General features: G+C 36.4%; 1 protein-coding gene across 1 annotated transcript; it reads left to right on the forward strand.

The window, feature by feature from the left end:
* Window positions 1-69: 69 nt before the first annotated feature.
* Window positions 70-10,378, forward strand: Rpn5 (regulatory particle non-ATPase 5). The gene is made up of 8 exons (XM_019047320.2): window positions 70-225; window positions 2,492-2,906; window positions 3,314-3,454; window positions 4,327-4,463; window positions 6,488-6,712; window positions 7,898-8,072; window positions 8,624-8,701; window positions 9,945-10,378. Exons 2-8 carry the CDS (start codon window positions 2,502-2,504, stop codon window positions 10,203-10,205), a joined length of 1,422 nt encoding a protein of 473 aa, XP_018902865.2. The 5' UTR covers window positions 70-225; window positions 2,492-2,501; the 3' UTR covers window positions 10,206-10,378.
* Window positions 10,379-11,383: the final 1,005 nt, after the last annotated feature.

An 11,383-nucleotide genomic window follows, 5' to 3' on the forward strand; every position in this document is an offset into this window, starting at 1 on the left:
TGAACATAAAACACACTTTCCTTCTGAAAGCTGAGTCATGCAAAGTTCTGCCTCCTTCATTGTTAGGTTAGGGAATTAGGGATTGATAAGTTAAGTTACTAGGCATTGTGCTACAAACGAATACTTTCAGTATCTCTTGTCTTGGAAAGAGGTTCACCAATTTGCTTAATCTCTTTGAATTAGTGGCTTTTTCTTCAACTCCTACTTTTTGGCCTTGTCAAACAGGTAAATTATTCGCAGCAATCTTTTGATTTTATGCCTAGCTCGATCAGCCCGGTCGCACAGAAATTTTCTATATTCTAGTTTTGTTGGTTTTCATGCGCTTTGTGCAACATTTGACATAACTTCGTTGGGATAAACATCCCCAACCTTCAAGGAAGTGTGCTCTTGCCATCAGATCCTTGACAAGATTATCTAGGAACTTGGCACATATCATAAACACCTATAATCTTTGAATCACTGCACTACCGTAAAGAGTACAATTCTTCGACAATTTTAACCTTAGCAGTTCAGATTCTTACCCCTCTACCTAGTGGAGTCCAAGTTCTGTTGTACCCCTAAAGCAGCGATCCCAAGCGTACGGCTTTATCCGTACCGCGCGGACATTCCCTATATTGACACGGACCGCGTACGGACCAAAACCTCATGGGAAAACGCTTCCCTATCTTAAAATATCCGCACGCGTGACTTCACAGAATGATGCTCAGCCGATAGCAGCACAGAGAGCGGTAGAGCGTACGGATCTCGCACACGGAGCACCCTGGAACACTGCCCTAAAGTCAGTGTATTCACTTGCGGTAGAAGGGAGCTACATCCTCCACCTGTCATATTCTCCCATTTCAGTCCCAGTATTAGTTATCTGGAGTTAATGAAGTGCACCAAGCTCTGAAGCTGTTTGAATCAGCATTTCTTCCGTTTCATGTGTATAAAATGAAAATTTTCTCAGTAATTTATCTAATGTTGAAAGTGGTGATACACAAACCTACTTCCATTAGTGGAGCTGTGTTTTCGGGCAAACTGGCGACTCTTAATTGGAATATCACTTAGTTCCAGTATCCATCCCCTCAAATCCTTATCAATATTCAGGGTGTCTAGCGACCGGGAGATCTGTGAAATGTCAGGGAATATTTTTGGGTGTCAGGGAATCTGCGAAAATTCGGCATGTCAGGGAATTTTACTTTGTAAGCGATTTTCGTTTCAGGGAAATCGATAAACACAAATTTTCCAGAGAATGTTTTGTGAACTTAAGTCTTTCTACCCGAATTTCTGCTGATGTCTTTTAAGCTTTAAAAATGAGGCAATAATATCTTGCATGTATTTAGGCATCATATTTTTTGCTCTATTTATTACATTATATTCCTTAAACATGAAAAAAATTCTTACTCACATCTAATCGATTCCAACGTGTCAAAAAATTAGGAATTTTTTCTTTTTTGTCAGGGAATTATGTTTTCTGTCTTTCATGGAATTTTGAATTTCTTTCTGGTTTTTTGGCCGTTATTGTCAGGGAAATCAGGGAAATGCCAGCGAATTTCTTATTTGAAAATTGCTAGACGCCCTGAATATTACAACCACTTACACACTCATCAGCACCAATGATGATACTGCAACTTGTTTAAAATATATATTTACTGACCGCAGATCGTGGTGAGATTTATACACAGGCTATGTATTGAGGCTGCAGCCTAGGGTGCCACAAAATGTTCGAAGAGAATATCGAAGGTAAGGTGCCGCTGGGAGGGCGGCTCGGAAATATGGCAATTCAATCCAGAAGAATTAGGTGGAAGATGATGATCTACTGAATGAAAAATAGGTGATGAGAGAGTCTGAAAATGGGCTTTAATAAAGATAATGGGTAGGCATTTAATTTACGAATCGCATACAATTGGGTAAAATTAGGCAGGTGTGTTTCTCAATAGTAGAGAATATATCTTTTGATCAAAGTAGACATGTTTTTAACCTAGGCAATCGCATTTTTGAGAGGTCACAGTTTCTTAATTGAATGGCAGCGTTTTAACCAGAATACAACCGCATGTGTAGAAAAACTATACTTTGTTCCATAGAGGGATGGTTACTGCAGAAGCAGAGTTCTATATTTATGATCCAATGAAGCTCAGCATTCAATTTGTGTGATACATGTTGAAAGTCATTCTACATTTAGCTCTAATAAAACAAGCAAGTAATTTATCGTAACACAAGAATTGAATCCTTCATAAAATTACTCCAAACTTTGCTTGTATTAATTTTAACGTTTGTTGAATCAAAATTTGTTAATTGATTACCTACACTTAAAAAAACCGAAAGTCAAGTTGCGCCCTCCACAAATGGACTTTAAAACTTATCAGAAGACTTTCAGTTCAACAGCTCTCTTCTTGGGCTCAGGAATCACCTCTACAAATATTTGTAATTTTACCTTTTTTCTTCTTTTAAAATGAAGACTTGGAGTGGTAATAAAAAATCATACGATTCAATACTTTTCTCTTTGCTTCAGGCTCTGAAAGATGGCAGCCAAAGTCAATGGAACAGCAGAGGACAAAGTTGTCAAGATGGAGGTGGACTACATAAGCTCATTCGATGAAAAGTTAGAGGCAGCAAAGAAAACAGCAGCTGAAGGAAATTTGTATGAGGCTCTAGAGTCACTTTTATCCCTGGAGAAACAAACACGAACTAATGTTGACCTGACATCAACATCGCGCGTTCTTGTTACAGTAGTTGAGATCTGTTACAATGCTAAGAATTGGAATGCTCTCAACGAACACATAATTTTGCTGTCAAAGCGAAGAAGTCAGATCAAAGAAGCTGTCACCAAGATGGTGCAAGAGTGTTGCAAGTATGTCGATAAGACCCCATCAAAGGAAATCAAGACGAAACTTATCGACACGCTCCGTTCCGTCACAGAAGGAAAGGTAAATTTTATATTTTCTCGTAACTTTTTGACTCAGATTTGGACCGCATTTAACATAAAGGAACCAAGCCACATCGGCTATTGCCAAATTTAACAGGACAATTTAATTTTTTACGAGAGAACGTTTGTGTGGATTACTTTGAAAATTTTAAGGAACTTGCTTTGTACTATGGAGAAAAGCCACTGAAATTTGCACAAAAATCCGCACAACCGTTTTCATGTATAAAATTAAATTGCCCGATTAAATTTGGCAATAGCTGATGTGGCTTGGTTCCTTTCTGTTTAACGCGGTCCATTTAATACATCTACATTATAGCGAGGCTGAAAATACTCTGCATATACTGTAGTGAAAAAACTGAGAATATGTTGCCTCTTGCATTTCTAATTCTACCTTTTGTTTGATTTTAGATCTATGTAGAAGTTGAGCGGGCAAGGCTGACACATATCTTGGCAAAAATGAAAGAGGATGATGGTGACATACAGGGAGCAGCTACAATTATCCAAGAACTCCAAGTGGAAACATATGGGTCCATGGAAAAGAAAGAAAAGGTCATTAATTTATCACTATTCATTAAATCAATCTAGAAGGTACCTCCAGCCTAACCTGATAAATGCTTTTCAAGCTTGCAGAGCTCATCGTTGGCGCTAAGTTGCTGTTGACTTAACATGAATGGGTTTAAAATGATATGTTTCATGCTTTAACAATACCTATTTAAAATATCAGAGTAAAAATATTATCGCCAGTCTGAAGTTACTGATCGATAATAGCTTTAGACCAGAGGAAGATAAAAATTAAAGCATAGAATAATAGCTACCAGAAAGGTAACTGGCAGATCCTCCCGTAAGATTGCGTATAGTCACTTTTTCGAAGCGCATTTTGCTCTTTTTTCCCTGCGAAATTTGAAACGGCAGAGAGACGTAGGGTAAGAGCGGCCGGACTTCGCTCTTTTTCCTTGCAAGGTAGGCTGAGCGGGGGTCGCGGGGACTTCAAGAATCGGAGCATAAATGGCGGACTGCTGTCTTTCTGGTTGCTATTATTTGATTAAAGGGGACAGAGACAATATGCAAACTGAATAAATTGAATAACATAGGTGAAAAAATTTAAAGGTTTTAGGGAGATTCTTATGTTAAAATTAGGGTCAGCATAGTTACACCCCAATTCATTTATATGCAAGAGCCTATTAAAGTTTGCCTAAAGAAAAATCTCCTGATCTATTTAATTCTGTTGCATCGCGATGAGATCCTCAAGGGTCTGTTCCAATCCAAACTCATTTGGCTCATCCCTCTAAAATATTGCTCAGTATATTGTTGGCGACGCTGTTTCTAATTTGCTTTTAAAGAATGAATATATTTATTTATTTATGTATTTCATGCACTGTAATTATGTAAGTAAGTATCCTAATTTGCGGTTTCTAATGCAGGTTGAATTAATTTTGGAGCAAATGAGGCTATGCTTAGCCAAAAGAGACTACATTCGCACACAAATCATTTCCAAGAAAATAAACACTAAATTTTTCGAAGATGAATCAACCTCAGAGCTTAAACTAAAGTATTACAGGTGAGTCAAATCTGTTTCAAGTTTTTTAATTGATATATTTATTTTAAATCAAAGCTGAGGCATAGCCAGAATATTTTCAAGGGTGAAATGTAGGGGTCCAAGGTCAAGACTTTTTTGAAAGATTGTTTGCTGTGGGTTCAAGTGGAAAATAATTCTGGCATGAAAAACAATGCCAATAAGAGACAATGAAATTGTTTAGTAATGTTCGGTTCCTGCATTTCTGAAAACTAGAGAGTGCACAGAGTCCACAGGAATTTTTCCAGATTTTTTCGAACAATATTAACACATGAAAAACGAGCTCAAAGTTGCGTATTTTGAGCTCCCATTTTAATGCTCGTTGGTGGGTAACTAAAAATGGCTGCCGCCCATTAAAGAATGGCCACAATCGTTGACTCCGAAGCGTCTCATAGCTTGCTTATGGACTATGGGTCATCGCGTGCAGACCATAGGACGCTGCAGTGGGTAACTCAACGAGTGTGGTTATTCTCTGACAGGCGCTCGCAGCCATTATTAGTGACCTGTGGATATTTCTTTATAAAGGAGCTCAAAATACGCAACTTCAAGGTTTTTTTCATGGGTTAATAGCATTTAAAAAATCTGGAAAAATTCCTGTTATCTCTGAGCACTCTCTAGTTTTCAGAAATGCAGGAATTAAACATTACTAAACAAACTCGTTTTCTGGCTAAGACAACAGTCTCTAGGACAGTAGGAGTAACTTTTAGTTTGAATGATAGTCCAGAAATAGCTCATTGCAATGATCAAACGTTTCAAAATCTGTGGCCTGCTGTAAAGCTGAGCTCTAAAAATTGGCATGGCTGTGGATGCATCTAAAGATTTAAAATTACAAAAATCACTTTTGGAGCAAACATTTGGATCATTGTTGAAAAAGATCCAGCCCCAAGACTTGCCATTGGTATATCTCTCGCTAAAGTTAGAATCCAGTCAAGTATTCAGTCTGCTTTTGCAACTTTGCACCCCTCTAAAACTATTTTGGAAGAACTAAATTTCCTTTCCTGATTAAATTAAAATGAAAATAATGTTTTCTTTTTAATAATCATCCGACCAAAATGAAGTCTCATTTTTTTCTCCCATTTTTTGTTTTGAATGATGTATGGCCGGAAGACATTTGCCCTCTGGCTCTGTATGTTTAAGAAGTGACTTGTGTTTAAAACTTTAATTACTCAAATATGTCTATCTGCATAGATAAACACATCTGGACTTAGAATTTCTTTTTCGTGTGTGTGTGTGTCTAACACAAGGTTCTCTCAATGTTAACAATCTCTTTGAGAATTATTGATGATGTCTCTACTTTCAAACCTTCGGGATAGTGCCTTAGTTTAGAACAGTGTCTGCAATAAATTTATTCACTCAAGACACAACACCAAATCTAGGAAGAAGATTTCAATGGAATTGGGAATGATTTGCCCAACTGCTTTGCTGAGGAAAATTGCAGTGTGAACAATTTTCATTATATAAAACGCAGAGGACTACAAACATTGTAGCAGAATATTTGGCACAGGCTAAATTTAGAGATTTTTTGATATGATGTTCCCGGCAATCTCCTGAGTAAAATATGTTTTTAAAAGGAAACTTTCTATGTGTCAATCTCAAAAAAATGGGGCCTGAAAAGTGTGTTTTGGGGTAGTTTTACACACTGTATTAAAGGGGAAAATGTAGGTGATCAGGGGAGTGAGCTCCTTATTCCTTGTCTTGTGCCAGCCAGGAAATATGATGGACGCGCAGCATTTGGCGTATCAACTCAGTTCAAAATAAAAGGCTCTGCATATTCAACTTAGGCCAGTTCTCCATATGATAATTACAGTTCCGGCAACTAGGATATTGGTAAAATACTATGCCTAAGCTCAGTTAACCTAATACTGCTGTAAGAATAGCTTACCAGACTCATTCCGAACTGAAGAATTGTTTCATTTTTATTTTTCAGAAGAATTAATAAACTGTCACATTCATCAATCTTAAAAGTTGACCTTGCTGACTTCTCTTGTTTTTCATTCTGTTTTTTCTAGAATCATGATTCAGTTGGAGAGGCATGAAGGCTCATATTTAAACACGTGCAAACATTACCGTGCTATTTTAAATACAAAATGCATCCAAGACAATGCAGAAGAAAGTCAAGCAACCCTTCAAAACGTTGTTCTTTATCTCATCCTAGCGCCGTACAGCAATGAACAAGCTGATCTCACCCATCGTGTCATGGAAGAAAAGATTTTGGATCAAATTCCATTACACAAGTGAGTCATTATGATTGAATCCAGCAAAGTAATTCAGCATGGAATCGATTTTTTCATTCACACTTACCCCACTTATTGTTGTCAACTTTTTAAATTAATTTTTAGTATCTGGAATGTTGTGTGTAATAGGTCTAATGATGAGCTCTTTTCAATGTTTTATTTGCTTGTGCCCCCCCCCCCCCCCCCCCCATTCTGCTGTTGCATCGTAAATTTTCTTGCAGACTTAGAACTATGCACATTGTTGAAAAAAGGCAAACAAGAAGAAGTTTTCCTGAGTTTTAGATGCATTCTCTAAAGTGACCATTAATTCTACACTCTATGATTCTTCTCACTCCTAGAGTAAAGGTTAAATCATTGCAGCACTTAGGCTTAATGTATCATTTCAATATTTGGGTAAATTCCAGCAGGCTGATAATTGAATCAGTGAGTTCGAAAACACACCAACTCGGAAAAAACAAAATTGTTCAGGAAACACCTAAAACTGCACAGCGGGCGAAGAAGTCAGTCTAAGAAAAACCTTTTTGGTGCCAAAGGACAAGTACTTAAAGACTTTGTAAAGCACCAAGTTGAAAGGGATACACCATGTTTGATGACAGAGAATTAAGCGTTCGAAAATCTCCGAGTTGGTGTGTTTTTATTCTCACCGACTTTCAGATACTGATTTTTCATAGTTTGCCCTGAAAAATTTATATTTTTCAACCTGAATAACTCTTGAATATTTATATAACTTGTTGGTACAAGGTATACTGAACCAAAAAAAGAAAACCGCAAAATCGGATGGTCACCCGTTTCCCTTGAAATGGCTAAAAATTGGTATTTTCAATGAAATACTTCGATTTTGCCCTTTCCCCGTCGCTATTTTGAGCACTTCTGATCGCCATTTCGAAATTTCCTTTTGCGTTCAGATGCTTCTATCCGTAAGTGTTACTAAACCGTAAAAAAGTGAAAATCGAAAAAAACCTGAGTTGGTGTGTTTTCGAACTCACTAATTCAATTAAGAACAAAGGGAAAAGAGATTTTTTTACTATACGAAACATTCAACTTCATTCTTAACTGATGTGCTTAGCCTTGAAAACAAAATTCCCTCAATTCCAGCAGTGTTGTATAAACTTACAAAACTGATGAAGCTGTGTCTGAATTCGTCAATGGCAGTATGTAACTCCGCCTTGTTCTTCTGTTTGACAGAGAATTACTGAGATTATTTATGACAGCAGAAGTGATACAGTGGTCAAGCCTTTGTGAAAAATACGAAAAAGAGCTGAAGAATGGATCGGCTAAATCCAAACCGACCTCGGTCTTTGATTCGAGTGAAGAGGGTCAAAAGCGTTGGAAGGACCTTAAAATTCGTGTAGCAGAACATGTAAGTCCCAGTCTCACTTTTTGTGGTACCTCATATTTTGTAAAAGCAAAATGAAAAGTAGAAGACCGAAAAAATTGGGTTTCAGTTTTTATTGTTAAAACCGTACAAGTCTGCCATTCATGACCAAGGAACTTGTCAGGTCATAGTATTTTGATAAAGAGGTAAAGTGTAAAAGCAAATGTAAACTATCTTTCAGAATCCAATTAAAGTAAGTAAAATTGTAAAGGTCTTGAGAAAGAAGAATGGTTGTGTACATTCTCTCTTAGAATCAATTCTCCTTTTTAATTCTATCAATTCAATTTCTTTTTCTTCTGTTTGAGCCATCTTTGAAATTTTCAGTAGTTAATCTCTGATAACCCTCCCATTGTGAATGATTCAAAAGTTGTAAATGATGCCGAAGCAGGTTTTAAAGTGTAGAATTTCTCACACTTGGCAATAAATAAATGAGCATGTTAGGTTATTTACTTCACAATTGAGATTGATCATTACTTTCGAATGTCTTTAATTCTTAATCGCCAAAACATAATGTTCTTATCCTGTTCCCTTTTTAGAACATAAGAATTATGGCAAAATACTACACAAGAATTACGTTGAAAAGAATGTCAGAGCTTCTGGATCTCTCTATCGAGGTAAGGACTTTAATTTGTTTGTGCACAATTTTCAACGATCACCATGAAAAGGTTGGTCCAAAATCGCTATTTAGTGGCACAAAACCAATGGAAAATCAAAGAATGGTGCTCAATGTAAAGGAACCAGCTTTCAGGAAAGAACAAAAGGTTCACTTGATTAGAATTGTTGGCAGAATGTCATATTTATTTTCCTGAAGAATCCTCTCAGGGGCCATTCATATAATATGTAAATTACACTCTAGGCAGGGAGAAGAAGGTGAGAGACTGTTACGCTATTTTCTTTGTTTGTGTTATGAGTTACAGGCATATATCACAGAAGCGTCATGAAGGGGAAAGTGGTAAAAAAATCCGAAACTTAGAGTTACATAATTTATAAACAGCCTCTTAGTCAGCCTTAGTGTCAGCATATCAATTCGAATGATTTTAAGGACTTTTTTGCTCAGTTGGTCAGGAGGAAATTTATGTTGTCATAAAGTGAATATTTTACTTCCATGTTTCATCAATTAGTTCCTCCCTGTCAGCTGGAAAATGAGCTGCATATTAAAGCAAATCACTGACAAGACGCAGTGATAGGTTCATTCCTTTGTGATCCGCAAGAATAAAACTTAATTAATGAACAGGGACCAAGGGAATTTTAATTTATCTAATCTCTTATTTTATTGTATTTTATTCTTTGATACAGATCAGCCAATACACAAGTCATGACACTGAGCTGAAAATTCATAGAAAAGTTTGAATTCAGTAGAAAACTAGAAAAAAAGTTATTTATAATTTCATGTTAGAAGGTTCACAATTGCAATCAGCCACTTTAAAAAATCATTAATAAAATAAAATACTAACACTTGTGAAACGCACTTGAAACCTATCAAAAATTATACAAAATCAGTGTTTCTGAAAAATGTGTTTAGCATAAAAAGCAGTTTATTGAACAATTGCATAGGGGAATATTTTAAATTCTCTCTGAGATTTCCAAGAAGTTTTCGTTATTTAGTATGTGGTAGTGCCTGGAATAATGCCCGAGTGTTACTGATGGTGAGTTCTGGTAACTACTCATGTGCCAAGTCTCCGTTTTTCAGAACAGTCAGCTCCCTTTTGCTAGAACTGCCCAATGGAGGTGCTCAGCAAGTGAGTGTATGAAAGCAGTTTTATGAGAAAACTCAAAGAGATTTCTCATCCTCTGTGACAGTTTTAGCTGCAATTTTTATTCAGTGATCATAATAATAAACATTTTAATATTTTGTAGGAAACAGAGGAGTTCCTGAGCAACATGGTGACCAACAAAACTGTGTCCGCCAAAACAGACCGGCCGGCTGGAATTGTTAATTTTGCATCAATGAAAGATCCAACAGACATCTTGAACGACTGGGCCAGTCATATCAACTCACTCATGAAGCTGGTCAACCACACAACGCATTTAATCAACAAAGAGCAAATGGTCTACATGAATTTAATGGCCTTGGGCTCAAATGCAGCACCCCCTGCTGTCGAGTCGGCCTCAAACTAATCACACGGCCTCCTTAATGTATCTAATTTTCTTAACACCGAAGCATTGAAAGCATTTTTATTTTGTATATTTTTATCATGCCAATCTTTTGTAATTAATTTTAAGCTCATTTCATTTTATTAACCGCCCTAATCTAATATTTCAGAGTAAAAAATTGTTTATCTTTCAATGAATACTCTCTCTCTTTTATTGCGTTTCCTCCAGTTCATTTTCCTAGTTCAGTCAGGGATCAATACCTATCGAAAGGAAAAGAATATATGATCTTTTTTCAAGATCATCCGGTAAAAATCATTAGCAGATTGAATAATCAATAACTAAATTTGGGGATGACGCATCTAAGTCTGCGACATCGCAAACTTAGGTCATACCTCATTTTTTCATCAGCCAACTCATTTTTATTTTCTTCTTTTCTTCAACTTTTTTATTCCATTTTTTTAAAACCTAAAATAGTGTTCCAAGCAAGGCTCCCTAATTTTAATTTGAAATTATTATGAAAAAGAAGTACAAGTTCCAAGTTACAGATCTCAGACAAGCAACTTGGAACCCCAGTTTTTTTGGGGTTTTTTTTTTTTTAAAAAAAAAAAGAAGAGGGTCGAAGACCAAAAAAAAAAAAAAATTCTATAGGCTGATCATCAGGCTCATCAAAACCACATGGTAAATTCAGAACAGTTTTCAAGTCTCTAGGGTTAAAGTATGAAGTGGTTACAGCATTGCAAACTTCAAAGTTCAAAGGTTCAAAACTTCAACTTGATTTTTTCAAAGAACTTTTTCTACCAATACTTGACCCTCACAAACTAATGGAGAATCTTAAACTTTCTTTTTACATTTATTTGTAGGTATCCATCTATTTTTCATTTGAGAATATACTGAAGAATATACTTCTTCATGATTCCCTGTATTGTGGGTCCTATCTTAACATCACTGCATGAACTTGCAATGACTTCAGGAACTTCAAGGAATTGAGCTTTGGAATTCCCGGTATTTATATCAGTTAGCTTGCTTGTTTGAATCTTTCAGGAATTGAAGCATACTCTTATGGAAGATGTAAAATAATGCACCCGATCAGGCAACTTGTTGCAATTCTGAATGAATTGGCATTACTTCAGGTACCTATTTTCCTTTCCTAACTCAAAAGAGAGCACCAACGCTTGCTTTTCGCGCCGCTGGATTTTCTTTTC

This window comes from Bemisia tabaci, chromosome 2, assembly GCF_918797505.1.
Source record: "Bemisia tabaci chromosome 2, PGI_BMITA_v3".
In the NCBI taxonomy this organism is placed as follows: Eukaryota; Metazoa; Arthropoda; class Insecta; order Hemiptera; family Aleyrodidae; genus Bemisia; species Bemisia tabaci.

Coding starts and splice junctions, on each gene's coding strand:
- Rpn5 (XM_019047320.2), top strand. CDS start 2,502: ATGGCAGCCAAAGTCAATGGAACAGCAGAGGACAAAGTTGTCAAGATG. Junction 4,464..6,487: donor CTTAAACTAAAGTATTACAG/GTGAGTCAAATC, acceptor TGTTTTTTCTAG/AATCATGATTCAGTTGGAGA. Junction 8,702..9,944: donor TTCTGGATCTCTCTATCGAG/GTAAGGACTTTA, acceptor AATATTTTGTAG/GAAACAGAGGAGTTCCTGAG.